General features: G+C 47.4%; 1 protein-coding gene across 1 annotated transcript in view; it reads left to right on the forward strand.

Moving 5' to 3' along the window:
- The window catches only part of LOC144486055 (uncharacterized), a 170,801-nt gene that overhangs the window by 99,348 nt on the left and 46,135 nt on the right, over nt 1-25,318 (forward strand). Inside the window, exon 4 of the mRNA XM_078204157.1 lies at nt 12,349-12,511. Coding sequence (XP_078060283.1) covers nt 12,349-12,511 — 163 coding nt within the window. The remainder of the gene's footprint in view (nt 1-12,348; nt 12,512-25,318) is intronic.

Consider the following 25,318-nt stretch of genomic DNA (forward strand, 5'->3'; position numbering starts at 1 on the left):
CCTTGTAATGGAGATTTTCTCCAACGGTTCAACACTCCCCTCCGAGACACTCCCAGTCAACACATCCCTCTCCTTTGTGAATACCGACGCAAAGTATTCATTTAGGATCTCCCCTACTTCTTTGGGCTCCAAGCATAATTCCCCACTTTTGCTCCTGAGAGGTCCGATTTTTTCCCTGACAACCCTTTTGTTCCTAACGTATGAATAAAATGCCTTGGGATTCTCCTTAATCCTGTCTGCCAAGGACATTTCGTGACCCCTTTTTGCCCTTCTAATTCCCCGTTTGAGTTATTTCCTGCTTTCTTTGCACTCCTCCAGAGCTCCCTCCGTTTTTAGCTGCCTGGACCTAACATATGCCTCTCTTTTCTTTTTGACCAGTCCCTCAATTTCCCTGGTTATCCACGGTTCTCGAATCCTACCCTTCCTATCCTTCTTTTTTACAGGCACATGCCTGTCCTGTAGCCCTAACAACTGTTCCTTAAAAGACTCCCACATGCCAGATGTGGATTTACCCTCAAACAGCCTCTCCCAATCAAGAGCTGCCAATTTCTGCCTAATCCCACTAAAGTTAGCCTTCCCCCCAGTCCAACACCTTACCCTTGGGACACCACTCATCCTTTTCCATCACTATCCTAAAGCTAACAGAATTGTGGTCACTATTTGCCACATGTTCCCCTACCGAAACTTTGAAGACCTGACCGGGCTCATTCCCCAGTACTAGGTCCAGTATAGCCCCCTCTCTAGTCGAGCTATCTACATATTGTTCCAAAGAACCCTCCTGTACGCATTTCACAAATTCCTCCCCATTCAGAGTCCCAGCTCTCAGCGATTTCCAGTCTATACCAGGGAAATTGAAGTCTCCCACGACAACAACCCTATTTTTCCTGCACCTATCCAGTATCTCCTGACATATCCGTTCTTCCACTTCCCTTGGGCTGTTGGGGGGCCTGTAGTATACCCCCAACATAGTGACTGCGCCCTTCCTGTTTCTAAGCTCCACCCAGAGTGACTCGTTACACGACCCCTCTGAATTGTCCTCCCTCTGCACCGCTGTAATATGCTCTCCAACTAATACTGCTACTCCCCCACCTCTTTTGGCCCCTCCTCTGTCTCGCCTAAAACACTTGTACCCCGGAATATTCAGCTGCCAGTCCTGTCCCTCTTTCAACCAAGTCTCTGTTACCGCAACCACATCCAAATTCCTCGTGAGCATTAAGGCCCTAAGTTCGTCTGTCTTACCTGCTACGCTCCTTGCATTGAAATATAAGCACTCCAGACCTCTAGGCCCAGTGAGGTCATCCTCCCCCAGAGTGCTCTTCTTCTTTGCCAGCCTTGTCCCAGCCCCAAGCTCGTCCCCAGCCTCTACACTTGTAGACCTAATATTTTGATCCCCACCCCCCTGCCATACTCGTTTAAACCCCCCCGAACTGCACGAGCAAAACTCCCAGCCAGGATATTCGTGCCCTTCCAACTTAGTTGTGACCCGTCCTTCTTGTCCAGGTGCCATCCTCTCCTGAAAACTTCCCATTGATCTAGGAAAATGAAGCCCTACCTCCTGGACCAGTCCTTTAGCCAAGCATTCAATTGTACTAACTCCCTATTCTTAGCCTCACTGGCACGAGGCATTGGGAGCAGCCCAGAGATTGCCACCCTGGAGGCCCGACTTTTTAGTCTATTTCCCAACTCCCTGAATTGCTCTCGTAGGATCCCCCTGCTCTTCCTATCTACGTCATTTGCACCAATGTGTACAATGACATCCGTTTCTTTATCTTCCCCTTTTAAGATGCCTCCTATCCGCTCGGTGACATCCATTACCCCAGCACCAGGTAGGCAGACTACCATCCTGGAGTCCCGTTCGCACCCACAGAATCGCCTGTCCGTGCCTCTAACCGACGCATCCCCCACCACTATTGCTCTCCTAACCCCTCTCTTTCCTTTCCGGGCCACAGAGCCTGACTCTGTGCCAGTGACCTGGTCACTGTGGCTTACCCCTGGAGAGTCATCCTCCCCCACACTATCCAAAACAATATACTTGTTTTGGAGTGGGACAACCACAGGTGACCCCTCCACTAATTGCTCAAGTTACAGAATACTAATTAGAATGCGAATCCCTACAGCCAGCCAGGTCTTAAAGGTACAGACAATGTGGGTGGAGGGAACATTAAACACAGGTTAAAGAGATGTGTATTGTCTCCAGACAGAACAGCGAGTGAGATTCTGCAAGTCCAGGAGGCAAGCTGTGGGGGTTACTGATAATGTGACATAAATCCAACATCCCGGTTTAGGCCGTCCTCATGTGTGCGGAACTTGGCTATCAGTTTCTGCTCAGCGACTCTGCGCTGTCGTGTGTCGTGAAGGCCGCCTTGGAGAACGCTTACCTGAAGATCCGAGGCTGAATGCCCACAGGAAGAGAACAGTCTTGCCTGGTGATTGTTGAGCGGTGTTCATTCATCCGTTGTCGTAGCGTCTGCATGGTTTCCCCAATGTACCATGCCTCGGGACATCCTTTCCTGCAGCGTATCAGGTAGACAACGTTGGCCGAGTTGCAAGAGTATGTACCGTGTACCTGGTAGATGGTGTTCTCACTTGAGATGATGACATCCGTGTCAATGATCCGGCACGTCTTGCAGAGGTTGCTGTGGCAGGGTTGTGTGGTATCGTGGTCGCTGTTCTCCTGAAGGCTGGGTAGTTTGCTGCGGACAATGGTCTGTTTGAGGTTGAGTGGTTGTTTGAAGGTGTCATGGTGAACAATCACTGAAACAACTATATGATGACATCAACAAGTTCCATCCCACCATCAGACTCACCATGGACTATTCTCCGGAATCGGTTGCATTCTTGAACACACGCATCTCCATCAAGGACGGTCACCTCAGCCCCTCACTGTACCGCAAGCCCATGGATATCCTCACGATGCTCCACTTCTCCAGGTTCCACCCTAAACACGTTAAAGAAGCCATCCCCTCCGGACAAGCCCTCCGAATACACAGGATCTGCTTGGATGAGGAGGATCGCAACAGACACCTCCAGACGCTGAAAGATGCCCTCATAAGAACAGGATATGGCGCTCGACTCATCGATCAACAGTTCCGACGCGCCACAGAGAAAAACCGCACCGACCTCCTCAGAAGACAAACACGGGACACGGTGGACAGAGTACCTTTCGTCGTCCAGTACTTCCCCGGAGCGGAGAAGCTACGGCATCTTCTCCGGAGCCTTCAACATGTCATTGATGAAGACGAACATCTCGCCAAGGCCATCCCCACACCCCCACTTCTTGCCTTCAAACAACCGCGCAACCTCAAACAGACCATTGTCCGCAGCAAACTACCCAGCCTTCAGGAGAACAGTGACCACGACACCACACAACCCTGCCACAGCAACCTCTGCAAGACGTGCCAGATCATCGACACGGATACCATCATCTCAAGTGAGAACACCATCTACCAGGTACACGGTACCTACTCTTGCAACTCGGCCAACGTTGTCTACCTGATACGCTGCAGGAAAGGATGTCCCGAGGCATGGTACATTGGGGAAACCATGCAGACGCTACGACAACGGATGAATGAACACCGCTCGACAATCACCAGGCAAGACTGTTCTCTTCCTGTGGGGGAGCACTTCAGCGGTCACGGGCATTCAGCCTCGGATCCTCAGGTAAGCGTTCTCCAAGGCGGCCTTCATGACACACGACAGCGCAGAGTCGCTGAGCAGAAACTGATAGCCAAGTTCCGCACACATGAGGACGGCCTAAACCGGGATGTTGGATTTATGTCACATTATCAGTAACCCCCACAGCTTACCTCCTGGGCTTGCAGAATCTCACTAGCTGTTCTGTCTGGAGACAATACACATCTCTTTAACCTGTGTTTAATGCTCCCTCCACCCACATTATCTGTACCTTTAAGACCTGGCTGGCTTTAGGGATTCGCATTCTAATCAGTATTCTGTAACTTGATTTTGTGTCTGCGCCCTGTTTGAGAGCACATTTCCACTCCATCTGACGAAGGAGCAGCGCTCCGAAAGCTTATGGTATTTGCTACCAAATAAACCTGTTGGACTTTAACCTTGTGTTGGGAGACTTCTTACTGTGTTCACCCCAGTCCAACGCCGGCATCTCCACATCATGCTATCCACTGGGCGGCACGGTAGCACAGTGGTTAGCACTGCTGCTTCACAGCTCCAGGGACCTGGGTTCGATTCCCGGCTCGGGTCACTGTCTGTGTGGAGTTTGCACATTCTCCTCGTGTCTGCATGGGTTTCCTCCGGGTGCTCCGGTTTCCTCCCACAGTCCAAAGATGTGCGGGTTAGGTTGATTGGCCATGCTAAAATTGCCCCTTAGTGTCCTGAGATGCGTAGGTTAGGGGGATTAGTGGGTAAATATGTAGGGATATGGGGGTAGGCCCTGGGTGGGATTGTGGTGGGTGCAGACTCGATGGGCCGAATGGCCTCCTTCTGCACTGTAGGGTTTCTATGATTCTATGATTTCTATGATCATGATGTTTATAGAGAATAGCAGTCCCTGTGTATATTATAGAGCATAGCACCCCTGTGTATATTATAGAGAATAGCAGCCCCTGTGTATATAATAGAGAATAGCAGTACCTGTGAATATTATAGAGAATAGCAGTCCCTGTGTATATTATAGAGAATAACAATCCCTGTGTATATTACAGAGAATAGCAGCCCCTGTGTATATTATAGAGAATAGCAGCCCCTGTGTATATAATAGAGAATAGCAGTACCTGTGAATATTATAGAGAATAGCAGTCCCTGTGTATATTATAGTGAATAACAATCCCTGTGTATATTACAGAGAATAGCAGCCCCTGTGTATATTATAGTGAATAACAATCCCTGTGTATATTACAGAGAATAGCAGCCCCTGTGTATATTATAGAGAATAGCAGCCTCCGTGTATATTATAGAGAATAGCAGTCCCTGTGTATATTATAGTGAATAACAATCCCTGTGTATATTACAGAGAATAGCAGCCCCTGTGTATATTATAGAGAATAGCAGCCTCCGTGTATATTATAGAGAATAGCAGCCCCTGTGTATATTATAGAGAATAGCAGTCCCTGTGTATATTATAGAGAATAGCAGTCCCTGTGTATATTATAGAGAATAGCAGCTCCTGTGTATATTATAGAGAATAGCAGTCCCTGTGTATATTATAGAGAATAGCAGCCCCTGTGTATATTATAGAGAATAGCAGTCCCTGTGTATATTATAGAGAATAACAGCCCCTGTGTATATTATAGAGAATAGCAGCCCCTGTGTATATAATAGAGAATAGCAGTACCTGTGAATATTATAGAGAATAGCAGTCCCTGTGTATATTATAGTGAATAACAATCCCTGTGTATATTACAGAGAATAGCAGCCCCTGTGTATATTATAGTGAATAACAATCCCTGTGTATATTACAGAGAATAGCAGCCCCTGTGTATATTATAGAGAATAGCAGCCTCCGTGTATATTATAGAGAATAGCAGTCCCTGTGTATATTATAGTGAATAACAATCCCTGTGTATATTACAGAGAATAGCAGCCCCTGTGTATATTATAGAGAATAGCAGCCTCCGTGTATATTATAGAGAATAGCAGCCCCTGTGTATATTATAGAGAATAGCAGTCCCTGTGTATATTATAGAGAATAGCAGTCCCTGTGTATATTATAGAGAATAGCAGCTCCTGTGTATATTATAGAGAATAGCAGTCCCTGTGTATATTATAGAGAATAGCAGCCCCTGTGTATATTATAGAGAATAGCAGTCCCTGTGTATATTATAGAGAATAACAGCCCCTGTGTATATTATAGAGAATCACAGCCCCTGTGTATATTATAGAGAATAGCAGTCCCTGTGTATATTATAGATAATAGCAGTCCCTGTGTATATTATAGAGAATAGCAGCTCCTGTGTATATTATAGAGAATAGCAGTCCCTGTGTATATTATAGAGAATAGCAGTCCCTGTGTATATTATAGAGAATAGCAGCCCCTGTGTATATTACAGAGAATAGCAGTCCCTGTGTATATTATAGAGAATAGCAGCCTCTGTGTATATTATAGAGAATAGCAGCTCCTGTGTATATTATAGAGAATAGCAGTCCCTGTGTATATTATAGAGAATAGCAGTCCCTGTGTATATTACAGAGAATAGCAACCCCTGTGTATATTATAGAGAATAGCAGCCTCTGTGTATATTATAGAGAATAGCAGCCCCTGTGTATATTATAGAGAATAGCAGTCCCTGTGTATATTATAGAGAATAGCAGTCCCTGTGTATATTATAGAGAATAGCATCTCCTGTGTATATTATAGAGAATAGCAGTCCCTGTGTATATTATAGAGAATAGCAGTCCCTGTGTATATTATAGAGAATAGCAGCTCCTGTGTATATTATAGAGAATAGCAGTCCCTGTGTATATTATAGAGAGTAGCAGCCCCTGTGTATATTATAGAGAATAGCAGTCCCTGTGTATATTATAGAGAATAGCAGTCCCTGTGTATATTATAGAGAATAGCAGCTCCTGTGTATATTACAGAGAATAGCAGTCCCTGTGTATATTATAGAGAATAGCAGCCTCTGTGTATATTGTAGAGAATAGCAGCTCCTGTGTATATTATAGAGAATAGCAGTCCCTGTGTATATTATAGAGAATAGCAGTCCCTGTGTATATTATAGAGAATAGCAACCCCTGTGTATATTATAGAGAATAGCAGCCCCTGTGTATATTATAGAGAATAGCAGCCCCTGTGTATATTATAGAGAATAGCAGCCCCTGTGTATATTATAGAGAATTGCAGCCCCTGTGTATATTATAGAGAATAGCAGTCCCTGTGTATATTGTAGAGAATAGCAGTCCCTGTGTATATTATAGAGAATAGCAGCTCCTGTGTATATTATAGAGAATAGCAGCTCCTGTGTATATTATAGCGAATAGCAGTCCCTGTGTATATTATAGAGAATAGCAGTCCCTGTGTATATTATAGAGAATAGCAGCTCCTGTGTATATTATAGAGAATAGCAGTCCCTGTGTATATTATAGAGAATAGCAGCCCCTTTGTATATTATAGAGAATAGCAGTCCCTGTGTATATTATAGAGAATAGCAGCCCCTGTGTATATTATAGAGAATAGCAGCCCCTGTGTATATTATAGAGAATAGCAGTCCCTGTGTATATTATAAACAAAGAAAGAACAAAGAACAATACAGCACAGGAACAGGCCCTTCGGCCCTCCAAGCCCGCGCCGCTCATATCCCCACTCAACCATTCTTTTGTATCCCTCTATTCCCAGTCTGTTCATGTGGCTATCTAGATACGTCTTAAACGATCCCAGCGTGTCCGCCTCAATCACCTTGCTTGGGAGTGCATTCCAGGCCCCCACCACCCTCTGTGTAAAATATGTCCCCCGCATATCTGTATTGAACCTTGCCCCCCTCACCTTGAACCCGTGACCCCTTGTGTTCGTCACCTCCGACCTGGGAAAAAGCCTTTTCACTCTATCTATGCCCTTTATAATTTTATACACCTCTATTAGATCTCCCCTCATCCTCCGTCTTTCCATGGAAAACAACCCCAGTTTACCCAATCTCTCTTCATAACTAAGACCCTCCATACCAGGCAACATCCTGGTAAACCTCCTCTGCGCTCTCTCCAAAGCCTGCACGTCCTTCTGGTAGTGTGGCGACCAGAACTGGACGCAGTATTCCAAATGCGGCCGAACCAACGTTCTATACAGCTGCAACATCATATGCCAACTTTTATACTCTATACCCCATCAAATAAAGGCAAGCATGCCATATGCCTTCTTCACCACCTTCTCCACCTGTGCTGCCACCTTTGAGGATCTGTGGGCTTGTACACCCAGATCCCTCTGTGTGTCTATACTCCTGATGGTTCTGCCATTTATTGTATAGCTCCCCCTTACATTAGATCTACCGAAATGCATCACTTCTCATTTATCTGGATTAAATTCCATCTGCCATTTCTCCGCCCAATGTTCCAGCCTATCTATATCCTGCTGTATTCTCTGACAATGTTCATCACTATCCGCAACTCCAGCAATCTTCGTGTCGTCCGCGAACTTACTGATCACACCAGTTACATCTTCCTCCAAATCATTTATATATATCACAAACAGCAGAGGTCCCAGTACAGAGCCCTGCAGAACACCACTAGTCACAGACCTCCAACCGGAAAAAGACCCCTCCACTGTTACCCTCTGTCTTCTATGGCTAAGCCAGTTCTCCACCCATCTAGCTAGCTCACCTTTTATCCCGTGAGATTTAACCTTTTGCACCAGCCTGCCATGAGGGACTTTGTCAAACGCTTTACTAAAATCCATATAGACGACATCCACGGCCCTTCCCTCGTCAATCGTTTTTGTCACCTCCTCAAAAAACTCAACCAAATTTGTGAGGCATGACCTCCCTCATACAAAACCATGTTGTCTATCGCGAATGAGCTTATTCAGTTCTAAATGCGCATATATCCTATCTCTAAGAACCTTCTCCAAAAACTTCCCTACCACGGACGTCAAGCTCACCAGCCTATAATTACCCAAGTTATCCCTGCTAACCTTCTTAAATAACAGGACCACATTTGCTATCCTCCAATCCTTTGGGACCTATTATAGAGAATAGCAGCCCTTCTGTATGTTATACAGAATATCTGTCCCTCTGTATATTATGGAGAATAACAGACTCTGTGTATATCAACGAGAATAGCAGTCGATCTGTATATTATGGAGAATAGCAACCACTGTGTATCTTATAGAGAGTAACAGACCCTGTCTATATTATAGAGAATATCAGCAGCTGTGTATATTATTGGGAATAACAGCCCCTGTGTATATTATAGAGAATAGCAGTCCCTGTGTATATTATAGAGAATAGCAGTCCCTGTGTATATTATAGAGAATAGCAGCCCCTGTGTATATTATAGAGAATAGCAGTCCCTGTGTATATTATAGAGAATAGCAGTCCCTGTGTATATTATAGAGAATAGCAGCCCCTGTGTATATTATAGAGAATAGCAGCCCCTGTGTATATTATAGAGAATAGCAGTCCCTGTGTATATTATAGAGAATAGCAGCCCCTGTGTATATTATAGAGAATAGCAGTCCCTGTGTATATTATAGGGAATAGCAGCCCCTGTGTATATTATAGAGAATAGCAGTCCCTGTGTATATTATAGAGAATAGCAGTCCCTGTGAATATTATAGAGAATAACAGCCCCTGTGTATATTATAGAGAATAGCAGTCCCTGTGTATATTATAGAGAATAGCAGCCCCTGTGTATATTATAGAGAATAGCAGCCCCTGTGTATATTATAGAGAACAGCAATCCCCGTGTATATTATAGAGAATAGCAGTCCCTGTGTATATTATAGAGAATAGCAGTCCCTGTGTATATTATAGAGAATAGCAGCCCCTGTGTATATTATAGAGAATAGCAGTCCCTGTGTATATTATAGAGAATAGCAGCCCCTGTGTATATTATAGAGAATAGCCGCCCCTGTGTATATTATAGAGAATAGCAGTCCCTGTGTAGATTATAGAGAATAGCAGCCCCTGTGTATATTATAGAGAATAGCAGCCCCTGTGTATATTATAGAGAATAGCAGCCCCTGTGTATATTATAGAGAATAGCAGTCCCTGTGTATATTATAGAGAATAGCAGCCCCTGTGTATATTATAGAGAATAGCAGCCCCTGTGTATATTATAGAGAATAGCAGTCCCTGTGTATATTATAGAGAATAGCAGCCCCTGTGTATATTATAGAGAATAGCCGCCCCTGTGTATATTATAGAGAATAGCAGTCCCTGTGTATATTATAGAGAATAGCAGCCCCTGTGTATATTATAGAGAATAGCAGCCCCTGTGTATATTATAGAGAATAGCAGCCCCTGTGTATATTATAGAGAATAGCAGTCCCTGTGTATATTATAGAGAATAGCAGTCCCTGTGGATATTACAGAGAATAGCAGCCCCTGTGTATATTATAGAGAATAGCAGCCCCTGTGTATATTATAGAGAATAGCAGTCCCTGTGTATATTATAGAGAATAGCAGCCCCTGTGTATATTATAGAGAATAGCAGTCCCTGTGTATATTATAGAGAATAGCAGCCCCTGTGTATATTATAGAGAATAGCAGCCCCTGTGTATATTATAGAGAATAGCAGCCCCTGTGTATATTATAGAGAATAGCAGTCCCTGTGTATATTATAGAGAATAGCAGTCCCTGTGTATATTATAGAGAATAGCAGCCCCTGTGTATATTATAGAGAATAGCAGCCCCTGTGTATATTATAGAGAATAGCAGCCCCTGTGTATATTATAGAGAATAGCAGTCCCTGTGTATAGTATAGAGAATAGCAGCCCCTGTGTATATTATAGAGAATAGCAGCCCCTGTGTATATTATAGAGAATAGCAGTCCCTGTGTATATTATAGAGAATAGCAGCCCCTGTGTATATTATAGAGAATAGCAGTCCCTGTGTATATTATAGAGAATAGCAGTCCCTGTGTATATTATAGAGAATAGCAGTCCCTGTGTATATTATAGAGAATAGCAGACCCTGTGTATATTATAGAGAATAGCAGCCCCTGTGTATATTATAGAGAATAGCAGCCCCTGTGTATATTATAGAGAATAGCAGTCCCTATGTATATTATAGAGAATAGCAGTCCCTGTGTATATTATAGAGAATAGCAGTCCCTGTGTATATTATAGAGAATAGCAGTCCCTGTGTATATTATAGAGAATAGCAGCCCCTGTGTATATTATAGAGAATAGCAGCCCCTGTGTATATTATAGAGAATAGCAGCCCCGTGTATATTATAGAGAATAGCAGTCCCTGTGTATATTATAGAGAATAGCAGTCCCTGTGTATATTATAGAGAATAGCAGCCCCTGTGTATATTATAGAGAATAGCAGTCCCTGTGTATATTATAGAGAATAGCAGTCCCTGTGTATATTATAGAGAATAGCAGCCCCTGTGTATATTATAGAGAATAGCAGCCCCGTGTATATTATAGAGAATAGCAGCCCCTGTGTATATTATAGAGAATAGCAGCCCCGTGTATATTATAGAGAATAGCAGTCCCTGTGTATATTATAGAGAATAGCAGTCCCTGTGTATATTATAGAGAATAGCAGCCCCTGTGTATATTATAGAGAATAGCAGCCCCTGTGTATATTATAGAGAATAGCAATCCCTGTGTATATTATAGAGAATAGCAGTCCCTGTGTATATTATAGAGAATAGCAGTCCCTGTGTATATTATAGAGAATAGCAGTCCCTGTGTATATTATAGAGAACAGCAGTCCCTGTGTATATTACAGAGAATAGCAGTCCCTGTGTATATTATAGAGAATAGCAGCCCCTGTGTATATTATAGAGAATAACAGCCCCTGTGTATATTATAGAGAATAACAGCCCCTGTGTATATTATAGAGAATAGCAGCCCCTGTGTATATTATAGAGAATAGCAGCCCCTGTGTATATTATAGAGAATAGCAGTCCCTGTGTATATTATAGAGAATAGCAGCCCCTGTGTATATTATAGAGAATAACAGCCCCTGTGTATATTATAGAGAATAGCAGTCCCTGTCTATATTATAGAGAATAGCAGCCCCTGTGTATATTATAGAGAATAGCAGCCCCTGTGTATATTACAGAGAATAGCAGCCCCTGTGTATATTATAGAGAATAGCAGTCCCTGTGTATATTATAGAGAATAGCAGCCCCTGTGTATATTATAGAGAATAGCAGCCCCTGTGTATATTATAGAGAATAGCAGCCCCTGTGTATATTATAGAGAATAGCAGCCCCTGTGTATATTATAGAGAATAACAGCCCCTGTGTATATTATAGAGAATAGCAGTCCCTGTCTATATTATAGAGAATAGCAGCCCCTGTGTATATTATAGAGAATAGCAGTCCCTGTGTGTATTATAGAGAATAGCAGTCCCTGTGTATATTATAGAGAATAGCAGTCCCTGTGTATATTATAGAGAATAGCAGCCCCTGTGTATATTATAGAGAATAGCAGTCCCTGTGTGTATTGTAGTGAATAGCAGTCCCTGTGTATATTATAGAGAATAGCAGTCCCTGTGTGTATTGTAGTGAATAGCAGTCCCTGTGTATATTATAGAGAATAGCAGTCCCTGTGTATATTATTCTGTAATATTACAGTGAGTAACAGTCCCCGTAACTGCGATTGGAAATATATCCACCGTGTTTTCAGTCAGCCTCCAGGAATCTCTGTTGTCTCTGTCTCTCTTTCCCTGCACACCGTGTCTAGTTTAACTCCTTGGCTCCTCACAGATGGACATCGTGGACACAGAAGCCAGAGACGCGCCCTCATCCCCGAGAACTCTGCTCCCTGGAAGAGGCTGCAAGCTCCCTTCTTTGTACAACATCATGGGCAAGAAGCAGAAGTTGCCCCAGCTGGCCGACGTCGCTGATAACAAAGGTGGTGTGTCCTCAGGTCAACTTCATCCAAAGGGAGGGAGCGAAAAGGGAACCATGACCAAGAGCACGCGGGATGCACTGCTTTCTTTCCTTGGGAGTGTCTGATTTGGGACAGTGTCGAGGGAGCTTTACTCTGTATCTAACCCCGTGCTGTACCTGTCCTGGGAGTGTTTGATGGGGACAGTGTAGACGGAGCTTTACTCTGTATCTAACCCCGTGCTGTATCTGTCCTGGGAGTGTTTGATGGGGGACAGTGTAGAGGGTGCTTTACTCTGTATCTAACCCCGTGCTGTACCTGTCCTGGGAGTGTTTGATGGGGGACAGTGTAGAGAGAGCTTTACTCTGTATCTAACCCTGTGCTGTACCTGTCCTGGGAGTGTTTGATGGGGACAGTGTAGAGGGTGCTTTACTCTGTATCTAACCCCGTGCTGTCCCCGTCCTGGGAGTGTTTGATGGGGGACAGTGTAGAGGGAGCTTTACTCTGTATCTAACCCCGTGCTGTACCTGTCCTGGGAGTGTTTGATGGGGACAGTGTAGAGGGAGCTTTACTCTGTATCTAACCCCGTGCTGTACCTGTCCTGGGAGTGTTTGATGGGGACAGTGTAGAGGGAGCTTTACTCTGTATCTAACCCCGTGCTGTACCTGTCCTGGGAGTGTTTGATGGGGACAGTGTAGAGGGAGCTTCACTCTGTATCTAACCCCGTGTTGTACCTGTCCTGGGGGTGTTTGATGGGGGACAGTGTGGAGGGAGCTTTACTCTGTATCTCACCCCGTGCTGTACCTGTCCTGGGAGTGTTTGATGGGGGACAGTGTAGAGGGAGCTTTACTCTGTACCTAACCCCGTGCTGTACCTGTCCTGGGAGTGTTTGATGGGGACAGTGTGGAGGGAGCTTTACTCTGTATCTAACCCCGTGCTGTACCTGTCCTGGGAGTGTTTGATGGGGACAGTGTAGAGGGAGCTTTACTCTGTATCTAACCCCGTGCTGTACCTGTCCTGGGAGTGTTTGATGTGGACATTGTAGAGGGAGCTTTACTCTGTATCTAACCCCGTGCTGTACCTGTCCTGGGAGTGTTTGATGGGGACAGTGTAGAGGGAGCTTCACTCTGTATCTAACCCCGTGTTGTACCTGTCCTGGGGGTGTTTGATGGGGGACAGTGTGGAGGGAGCTTTACTCTGTATCTCACCCCGTGCTGTACCTGTCCTGGGAGTGTTTGATGGGGGACAGTGTAGAGGGAGCTTTACTCTGTACCTAACCCCGTGCTGTACCTGTCCTGGGAGTGTTTGATGAGGACAGTGTGGAGGGAGCTTTACTCTGTATCTAACCCTGTGCTGTACCTGTCCTGGGAGTGTTTGATGGGGGACAGTGTAGAGGGAGCTTTAATCTGTATCTAACCCCGTGCAGTATCTTTCCTGGGAGTGTTCGATGGGGGACAGTGTAGAGGGAGCTTTACTCTGTATCTAACCCCGTGCTGTACCTGTCCTGGGAGTGTTTGATGGGGACAGTGTAGAGGGAGCTTTACTCTGTATCTAACTCCGTGCTGTACCTGTCCTGGGAGTGTTTGATGGGTGACAGTGTAGAGGGAGCTTTACTCTGTATCTAACCCCGTGCTGTACCTGTCCTGGGAGTGTTTGATGGGGACAGTGTAGACGGAGCTTTACTCTGTATCTAACCCCGTGCTGTATCTGTCCTGGGAGTGTTTGATGGGGGACAGTGTAGAGGGTGCTTTACTCTGTATCTAACCCCGTGCTGTACCTGTCCTGGGAGTGTTTGATGGGGGACAGTGTAGAGAGAGCTTTACTCTGTATCTAACCCTGTGCTGTACCTGTCCTGGGAGTGTTTGATGGGGACAGTGTAGAGGGTGCTTTACTCTGTATCTAACCCCGTGCTGTCCCCGTCCTGGGAGTGTTTGATGGGGGACAGTGTAGAGGGAGCTTTACTCTGTATCTAACCCCGTGCTGTACCTGTCCTGGGAGTGTTTGATGGGGACAGTGTAGAGGGAGCTTTACTCTGTATCTAACCCCGTGCTGTACCTGTCCTGGGAGTGTTTGATGGGGACAGTGTAGAGGGAGCTTTACTCTGTATCTAACCCCGTGCTGTACCTGTCCTGGGAGTGTTTGATGGGGACAGTGTAGAGGGAGCTTCACTCTGTATCTAACCCCGTGTTGTACCTGTCCTGGGGGTGTTTGATGGGGGACAGTGTGGAGGGAGCTTTACTCTGTATCTCACCCCGTGCTGTACCTGTCCTGGGAGTGTTTGATGGGGGACAGTGTAGAGGGAGCTTTACTTTGTACCTAACCCCGTGCTGTACCTGTCCTGGGAGTGTTTGATGGGGACAGTGTGGAGGGAGCTTTACTCTGTATCTAACCCCGTGCTGTACCTGTCCTGGGAGTGTTTGATGGGGACAGTGTAGAGGGAGCTTTACTCTGTATCTAACCCCGTGCTGTACCTGTCCTGGGAGTGTTTGATGTGGACATTGTAGAGGGAGCTTTACTCTGTATCTAACCCCGTGCTGTACCTGTCCTGGGAGTGTTTGATGGGGACAGTGTAGAGGGAGCTTCACTCTGTATCTAACCCCGTGTTGTACCTGTCCTGGGGGTGTTTGATGGGGGACAGTGTGGAGGGAGCTTTACTCTGTATCTCACCCCGTGCTGTACCTGTCCTGGGAGTGTTTGATGGGGGACAGTGTAGAGGGAGCTTTACTCTGTACCTAACCCCGTGCTGTACCTGTCCTGGGAGTGTTTGATGAGGACAGTGTGGAGGGAGCTTTACTCTGTATCTAACCCTGTGCTGTACCTGTCCTGGGAGTGTTTGATGGGGGACAGTGTAGAGGGAGCTTTAATCTGTATCTAACCCCGTGCAGTATCTTTCCTGGGAGTGTTCGATGGGGGACAGTGTAGAGGGAGCTTTACTCTGTATCTAACCCCGTGCTGTACCTGTCCTGGGAGTGTTTGATGGGGACAGTGTAGAGGGAGCTTTACTCTGTATCTAACTCCGTGCTGTACCTGTCCTGGGAGTGTTTGATGGGTGACAGTGTAGAGGGAGCTTTACTCTGTATCTAACCCCGTGCTGTACCTGTCCTGGGAGTGTTCGATGGGGGACCATCACCACTTACTAACCAGCAATTCATCTCGGTCCTGAGATGTGCGGGTCAGGTTGATTCGCTGTGCTATAAAAAAAAAATTGCCCCTTAGTGTTCTGGGATGCGTAGATGAGAGGGATTAGCGTGTAAAATATGAAGGGATATGGGGGTAGGGCCTGGGTGGGATTGTGGTTGGTGCAGACTCGATGGGCCGAATGGCCTCTTTCTGCACTGTAGGGTTTCTCTGACTGCATGGCTTGCGTGTCCTAGTTGACTGGGATTTGCTTCCCAAGTGCGTGAGGTGTGCAATAATGTTTTGCCGTACAAGTTGGTGGTAAGCCATGTGTGTGGGAGGATCGGGAAATGAAGAAGAGTTGGGGGGGGGGGGGGGTGTTGCTGACTGACCCTCCCCTCTCTCGGCCCCTCCTCCCCCCAATCTCCGCCTTCTGAGAAGAAGCCTTGCACCATTCGTTAAAATAAACCTTGCCCTATCCATATATTATTAAGAATGGCGGGGAAATGAAAACCAAAATGAAAGAACAGCCTGGACAGGGAGCAGCAATTCCCCTTGAAGGGGCAGGTACGAGGGGACACAAGTTAAAAGTGAGGGGCAGGAGGTTTAGAGGGGATTTGAGAGAAAAACCTTTTTACCCAGAGGGTGGTGAGGGTCTGGAATGCGCTGCCTGGGAGGGTGGTGGAGGCGGGATGCCTCACACCCTTTAAAAAGTACCTGGATGAGCACTTGGCACGTCATCACATTCAAGGCTTTGGGCCAAGACCTGGCCAGTGGGATTATGTGGGCAGGTCAGGGCCTTTCATGTGTCGGCGCTGACTCGATGGGCCGAAGGGCCTCTTCTGCACTGTAGTAATCTGTGATTCTGAACTCGCACTGATATGGCACCTTCCATGACCCCTTGGGTTGTTCCAATGTGGTGATGGGTTACATCACAAATGGTGGTATAATGCGTGGTCCACCAGTGCTGTTGGACGAAGGATAAATATTGTAACCCACCCCCTCTTCCCCTCACCGTCCTGGTCAATTTGGTACGTCCATTACGTCTCTCACCAATGTTTACAGATGCACCATAGAAAGCATTCTTTCTGGTTGTATCACAGCTTGGTATGGCTCCTGCTCTGCCCAAGACTGCAAGAAACTACAAAGGTTCATGAACGTAGCCCAGTCCATCACGCAAACCATCCTCTCATCCATTGACTCTGCCTATACTTCCCGCTGCCTTGGAAAAGCAGCCAGCAAGGATCCCACGCACCCGGACATTCTCTCTTCCACCTTCTTCCGTCAGGAAAAATTTACAAAAGTCTGAGGACTCGTACCAACCAATTCAAGAACAGCTTCTTCCCTGCTGCCATCAGACTTTTGAAAGGACCTACCTCGCACTAAGTTGATCTTTCTCTACACCCTAGCTCTGACTGTAACACTACATTCTGCACCCTCTCCTTTCCTTCTCTATGAACGGTATGCTTCGTCTATATAGCACGCAAGAAACATTACTTTTCACTGTATCTCAATTCATGTGACAATAATAAATCAAATCAAATCCTCCTCCCCTGTGGTCTCTATGAACTGTATGCTTTGTCTGTATAGCCCGTGTTATACAGCTTTAATTTGAACACCTTCCAAGCATTCCAATTTCATGAGATAAACAAGGACAGTTATTCAAATATTTCTTTATTTAGCACTTCTAGTACCAACTAAAACATCAACAGTTGCAACTCATTAACTCCTGACTGAACTTTAACTCTAACTGAACATCGACTTTCCACTGAACTTGCTTAACTCTTAAACTGCACTTTAACTAAACATCAACTTTAACTATTTAACTGAAAATAGATACGACCGAGTTTAGAAAAACCTTGGCCAAGGAATATCCTTGACGTAGAATCTACCTTCTCCTCTCTGAAGCATCCCTTAGGGTACAGGTCTTCATCTTTGCAATGGTTGATCTCATCGAGTTATCACTGCCAAACAAAGACTCACATGTCTCTTTATCCACAATTCTCCACTCACTTCTGGAAGATTCTGTGTCATCCGGCCAACTGTCTAACCAGAAATAGATCACATGGCTTGAACATCCAATGAAATTACTTGTGAGTGATGCCATTACACTTTGTTCAAACTACATACACCGTACATAAATTGGAGACACAATATCTGGATCAATGTGAACAACCTCCCTTACCTGCCCAACACAGGAAGTTTCAGATCACAGCTCTCAGACCAGAGCCTCTTTACCACCTGCATCTGTTTTAATCTATAAATTGACCAACAATCCCAGCATGCTTAGCTCTCAGCCAGAATGGCCATTTTAAAGTCACTACAGCCATTATTGTTGTTAAATTGTTGTTGCAGCCGTGCTTTCACAGCCCACACTCGCAAGAGACAATATTTTTCGTTGTATACTAATACATGTGGCGGCATGGTAGCACAGTGGTTAGCACCGCTGCTTCACAGCTCCAGGGTCCCGGGTTCGATTCCCGGCTCGGGTCACTGTCTGTGTGGAGTTTGCACATTCTCCTCGTGTCTGCGTGGGTTTCCTCCGGGTGCTCCGGTTTCCTCCCACAGTCCAAAGATGTGCGGGTTAGGTTGATTGGCCAGGTTAAAAATTGCCCCTTAGAGTCCTGAGATGTGTAGGCTAGAGGGATTAGCGGGTAAATATGTGGGGATAGGGCCTGGGTGGGATTGTGGTCGGTGCAGACTCGATGGGCCGAATGGCCTCCTTCTGCACTGTAGGGTTTCTATGATTCTATGATTCTATGTGACATTAATAAATCAAATCAAATCAACAAAGAGAATTCCTCCGTTCTTAGACAATGTACAGTGCGGATTTCTCCTCGATGCCCAACCCTTATCCCTCTCCCCCACCCCCCGCGTCCACCCCTCTAATCCTTTAGGGGAGATGGCGTGTCCCGGGAGTGTCACTGAATTAGTAATCCAGAGGCCCAGGCTGGTGCTCTGGGCAGGGGGGGGGAAACATGGGTTTAAATCCCACCAACGGCAGCCTGTGGAATCGAAACCTGGGACGGTACTCCATGATAAGTGGTCCAGTCGAGGGAGAGGAAAGGAAGGACCTATATCCTCGAGTTGAGAGGTCAAAACTGAAGTCAATCTTTTTGGCTAACCGAATAGAGTAAATCAAATTAACTCGGGAACAAATTAAAAGGGGCAGCTTCCAACAAGAGGGGGTTGTACCTGTAAAACCTCAGATGCTTTTGACCAGTTTACTGACTCAAAGGTTTTACCCCCGGTGCCCTTATTTGCAAGATGGACAAAGGACAAACACAAGTAAAGGTTCAACAAGTTTATTAATAATAACACTATTAACCCTTAAATGACCCACATAAAACAAGAGGATACCCCAGATTCAAGTATACTACCCGCAAAGATGGTTTGGTTAAACTGCAGGCCCGATTCTCCGAGTCCCTCTGGTCCGTCGTCACGAAGGTGAGTCTCGATGGCAGCTTCTTCCTTCCTTCCTTCTCTGGTCAGTCTTCTGGATGGTCAAGGTCGCCTCCCTCATCGAGTCTTCCCTGCTGGTGTGGTTGAGATGTGTGCCTTTATCCCCCTGCCTTTCCAGAAACCTCTCCGGCTTTCCGGCCAGTGAGGTCCCGGGAGAGTGTCCCAATACCCAGTGGGTTTCTTGATGTCTGCGTGACAGGACAATAAGATGTCTCACAACACCAGGTTAAAGTCCAACAGGTTTATGTGGTAGCACAAGCTTTCAGAACGCTGCTCCTTCATCCACCTGATGAAGGAGCAGCGCTCCGAAAGCTTCTGCTCCTTCATCAGGTGGGTGAAGGAGCAGTGCTCTGAAAGCTTATGCTACCAAATAAACCTGTTGGGCTTTAACCTGGTGTTGCGAGACTTCTTACTGTGAAGCAGCAGTGCTAACCATTGTGCCACAGTGCCGCCTCAAACTATGACCCTAGTTCTGGACTCCCCCAGCATCAGGAACATTCTTTCTGAATCTACCCTGTCTAACCCTGTGTGGTGAACCATTGTTGGTTCCCACCAGGAGTGCTGAGCCATGGTCTGGCCAGTACTATGAGTCTGTAGATATGTTACTGTTGGGGTTAGGGTTGGGCTGTTCTACCTGTTAATATAGTCCTATGGTACACCCCAGTTGGCTCCGCCTCCTGGGAGAGGTATAAAGGTCACTGCTCTGCCTGGTGACCCTTTAGTCTGGGATCGTATACTGTATATAGTAGCTCTGTTATTGTTGGCAATAAAAGCCTTTATTTCCCGGGTACATCCAGCCTCCCGTGTGATTTATCGCGCATCAATTTTATTGCCAACAAGTAAATTCTTTTTTTTTGAAAAGAAAACATAGAGAAAATGCTTAAACCCGAACGGCTTACGTTGGACCCACGTGCGGCGGGAGCATCGAACACTTTCGACCACTGGTTGAAGTGTTTCCAAGATTACCTCGACGCCTCCACAGCGGTCACCGACGACGCCGACAGACTCCGGGTCCTCCACGCGAGGGTAAGCGACGCTGTATACTTAGCGATCCGTGAGGCCCCCGACTACAAAGGGGCCCTCGAGCTTCTCAAAAAGCGATACAACAAACCGCCGAATGAGATCCATGCTCGACACCTTCGAGCCACTCGACGGCGGCAGCCCGGCGAAACGACGGAACAGTACGCGTGCGAGCTTCAGCAGCTAGCCAGAGCCTGCAACTGCAAGTCAGTGTCGGCAGCCCAGTACATGAGCGACTTAGTTCGAGATGCGTTCGTGGCGGGAATCGGCTCGTCGTACATACACCTTCGGCTGTTGGAGCAAGGTAACCTCGATCTCACTAAATCCATAGAGTTAGCTGACGCTCTAGAAACGGCCTCCAAAAGTCTGGAGATGTACCCCGACAACCGCGTGGAGACAGTGTGGCAGGGGCAGCCGCAGACTCCACTTTATTCAGCGGGACCGAAAAACTGCGCGATTGCGTTTCCAGCCTCGGACCTGACGACGGCAGCAGCTCCAGGTGGCCCGCGGTGTTACTTCCGTGGGGGGGTGAGACACCCTCGGCAGCGATGTCCAGCTAAAGCGGTGTTGTGCTCCGCCTGCGGCAAGAAGGGGCATTATTCCAAAGTATGCCGGTCCAAACCTCCAGCCAAAAACAGCAGTGCGGCGTGTGACTCCCCGGAGCCGGCCTCCTTGTCTTCTGCGTCTTCAAGGTCTTCTACCACGTGCGATTCCAGGACGTCGCCATTCCGAACGACGGAGTCGCAAGACACGTGCGACCTGCAGGGGCCGCAGGTTTTGGCGCCATCGTCCACGTGCGACCTATGGGGGCAGCCATTTTGGTCGGCACCGACCGCGAATGACCAGCAGGGGTCGTCAGAAACCATCTCAGCTGCCTGCAGTTGCACCCACGAACCAACGGTGGCGTCGATCATCCTGGACCAGGCCAAGCCTCACAGACTCGACAAGTCCATGATGGACATACAGGTAAACAGACGCCAGATTTATTGTTTGTTTGACACCGGGAGCACGGAGAGCTTCATTCACCCTGACACCGTGAAGCGGTGTGGTCTCCAGATTCGGACTGTCAAGCAGACAATTTTGATGGCGTCAAGGTCCCGGTCTGTCACCGTGCTAGGGAGCTGCGTGGTCAATCTGACGGTGCAGGGAACGGTTTACGAGAACTTCAGGCTCCTTGTGTTACCGCACCTTTGCGCGCCGATACTCCTAGGACTAGATTTTATGGTCCACTTGAAGACTGTAACCCTGCAGTACGATGGGCCACTCCCTCCACTTTCAGTGGGAGACCCGCAGCCTCTAAATTGCCCAACGCGCTCCACATGTAGTCTCTCAACGCTCAGGATTACCACACCCTCCCTATTCCAGAATCTTGTGCCAGGCTGCAAGCCCATCGCAACAAAGAGCAGGTGTTACAGCGCTGAGGATCGGATCTTCATTCGATCTGAAGTTCAGCGGCTCCTCAAGGAAGGGATCATCCAACCTAGCGCTAGTCCTTGGAGAGCGCAAGTCGTGGTGGTTAAGAATGGGAATAAACCCCGGATGGTCATAGACTATAGTCAGACCATTAACAGATACACGCAGCTGGATGCGTATCCCCTCCCGCACATATCTGACATGGTCAACCAGATTGCGCAGTACCGGGTGTTCTCCTCCATCGACTTAAAATCTGCTTATCACCAGCTCCCCATTCGCCCAGAGGACCGACAATACACGGCCTTTGAGGCGGATGGTCGCCTGTACCATTTTCTAAGGGTTCCTTTTGGTGTCACGAATGGGGTCTCAGTCTTCCAGCGTGCTATGGACCGAATGGTGGACCAGAACGGGCTGCGGGCTACCTTCCCGTACCTGGATAACGTCACCATCTGCGGCCATGACCAGCAGGACCACGATGCCAACCTTCTTAGATTCTTACGCACTGCATCTCGCCTGAATCTGACCTACAACAGGGAGAAGTGTGTATTTCGCATGCGCCGCCTAGCTATCCTCGGATACGTGGTGGAAAACGGGGTCCTTGGCCCTGATCCAGACCGTATGCATCCCCTCCTCGAACTCCCCCTGCCCACTAGCATCAAAGCACTGAGAAGATGTTTAGGCTTCTTGTCATACTATGCACAGTGGGTTCCCAATTACGCGGACAAAGCCCGTCCGCTCATCAAGTCTACCTCCTTTCCCCTAACAACAGAGGCTCGCTTAGCCTTTGGAAGAATAAAAGCCGACATCGCAAAAGCCACGATGCACGCTATCGATGAGTCCATCCCCTTCCAGGTGGAGAGTGATGCATCTGATTTCGCCCTGGCCGCCACACTTAACCAGGTGGGCAGGCCCGTCACCTTTTTCTCTCGCACCCTCCAAGGCCCTGAAATTCGACATTCGGCGGTGGAAAAGGAGGCCCAGGCCATTGTGGAGGCCATTCGGCATTGGCGCCATTACTTGGCGGGAAAACGGTTCACTCTGCTCACGGACCAGCGGTCCGTGGCGTTCATGTTCAACAACACGTTACGGGGTAAGATCAAGAATGATAAAATTTTGAGGTGGAGAATCGAACTCTCCACCTACAATTATGATTTCATGTACCGTCCAGGGAAGCTCAATGAGCCCTCGGACGCCCTGTCGCGTGGAACATGCGCTAGTGTGCAGGAGAATCGATTACAGGCTCTCCACAATGACCTCTGCCATCCGGGGTCACTCGGCTCTTCCACTTCATAAAGGCCTGGAATCTACCCTACTCGGTGGAGGATGTCAGGTCCATAACCAGAAGCTGCCGGGTATGCGCGGAATGCAAACCGCACTTCTACCGACCTGACAGGGCACACCTCATTAAGGCCACTCGTCCCTTCGAAAGACTGAGTGTGGACTTTAAGGGCCCCCTTCCCTCGACAGATCGGAACGTGTACTTCCTCAATGTGATTGATGAGTACTCACGATTCCCTTTTGTCATTCCCTGTTCTGATATGACCGCTGCCACGGTTATCAAGGCATTTCGTAATCTTTTCACCCTGTTCGGTTACCCCTGTTATATCCACAGCGATAGGGGCTCGTCGTTCATGAGCAACGACTTGAGGCAATACCTGCTCTCATATGGGATTGCCTCTAGTAGAACCACGAGCTACAACCCAAGGGGTAACAGACAGGTTGAACGAGAGAATGCTACAGTCTGGAAGGCTGTCTTACTGGCGTTGAGGTCTAAAGGTCTTCCAGTCTCCCGTTGGCAAGAGGTACTCCCTGATGCGCTCCACTCCATATGCTCACTCCTGTGTACGGCAACCAGCGCTACTCCTCATGAGAGAATGTTTTCATTCCCAAGGAAGTCTTCCTCTGGGACCTCATTACCGTCTTGGTTGACGTACTCAGGACCTGTCCTCCTGCGGCGGCATGTTAGGACCCGCAAGTCCGACCCTTTGGTTGAACAGGTCCATCTCCTCCACGCCAACCCTCAGTATGCCTACGTGGCATACCCTGACGGGCGAGAGGACACGGTCTCGATTCGAGATCTGGCGCCAGCTGGGGGCTTGGAAACACCTGTCGCTCCCACACCTCCTGTTAGGGACCCCCCAACCATTATTTCCCCTCCTGACACGGCGCGGGCAGTATCGGGACCACCACTTAACCCTCTTACTCCCGTGTACAGCTTGCCTGAGTCCAGGAGATGGTCGCCACTTCAAGGCGTGCCCGAGTTCAGCGGATTGTCACCACCTCGTGGTCTACCGGCCCGTGAGGAACTGGAGGAGTCGCTGGACACCGCCTTGGAGAGAAGGTCACCGCGATTGCCTGAACCGGTGTCATCGCCGGTGTTGAGGAGGTCACAGCGACGGTGCGGTCCCCCAGACCGTTTGAACTTATAGACAGATGAACAGTTGTTCTGTGTTTTGTACCCCGCCGGCCTTTGTTTTCAAAGGAGGGGTGAATGTGGTGAACCAGTGTTGGTTCCCACCAGGAGTGCTGAGCCATGGTCTGGCCAGTATTATGAGTCTGTAGATATGTTACTGTTGGGGTTAGGGTTGGGCTGTTCTACCTGTTAATATAGTCCTATGGTACACCCCAGTTGGCTCCGCCTCCTGGGAGAGGTATAAAGGTCACTGCTCTGCCTGGTGACCCTTTAGTCTGGGATTGTATATTGTATATAGTAGCTCTGTTATTGTTGGCAATAAAAGCCTTTATTTCCCGGGTACGTCCTGCCTCCCGTGTGATTTATCGCGCATCACCCTGTAAGATTTTTATAAGTGTCTATGAGATCTCCCCTCATTCTTCTAAACTCCAATAAATATAAGCCTAACTGACATGGAGGCTAGACCGGGTAAGGATGGTGGATTTCCTTTCCCTAAAGGGGGACATTAGTGAACCAGATGGGTTTCTTTTAGAGTGATAGAGATATACAGCAAGGAAACAGGCCCTTCAGCCCAACTCATCCATGCCGACCAGGTTTCCTAAACTGAACTAGTCCCATTTGCCTGTGTTTGGTCCATACCCCTCTAAACCTTTCCCATCCATGTTTTGATTTGATTTGATTTGACTTATTATTGTCACATGTATTGGGATATAATGAAAAGTATTGTACAGTGAAAAGCATACTGTTCATAGAGTACATAGGGGAGAAGGAAAGGAGAGGGTGCAGAATGGAGTGTTACATTCATAGCTAGGGTGTGGAGAAAGATCTACTTAATATAAGGTAGGTCCATTCAAAAGCCTGATGGGAACAGGAAAAAAGCTGTTCTTTAGTTGGTTGGTGCGTGACCTCAGACTTTTGTATCTTTTTCCTGATGGAAGAAGGTGGAAGAGAGTATGTCCGGGGTGCGTGGGGATCCTTAATTATGCCGGCTGCTTTGCCGAGGCAGCGGGAAGTGTAGACAGAGTCAATGGATGGGTGGCTGGTTTGCGCAATGGATTGGGCTACATTCATAGCCCTCTGTAGTTTCTTGCAGTCTTGGGCAGAGCAGGAGCCCATACTAAGCTGTGATACATCCGGAAAGGATGCTTTCTATGGTGCATCGGTAAAAGTTGGTGAGAGTCGTAGCGTGCGTGCCAAATTTCCTTAACCTCCGGAGAAAGTAGAGGCATTGGTGGGCTTTCTTAACTATTGCATTGGCGTGGGGGCACCAGGAGAGGTTGTTGGTGATCTGGACACTAAAAACTTGAAGCTCTCAGAGAAACATAGAAAATAGAAGCAGGAGTGAGCCATTTGGCCCTTGGAGCCTGCTCTGCCCTTCATTATGGCTGATCATCAAATTCAATATTCTGATCCCTCCTTCC

This window comes from Mustelus asterias, unplaced genomic scaffold (genome assembly GCF_964213995.1).
Source record: "Mustelus asterias unplaced genomic scaffold, sMusAst1.hap1.1 HAP1_SCAFFOLD_280, whole genome shotgun sequence".
In the NCBI taxonomy this organism is placed as follows: domain Eukaryota; kingdom Metazoa; phylum Chordata; class Chondrichthyes; order Carcharhiniformes; family Triakidae; genus Mustelus; species Mustelus asterias.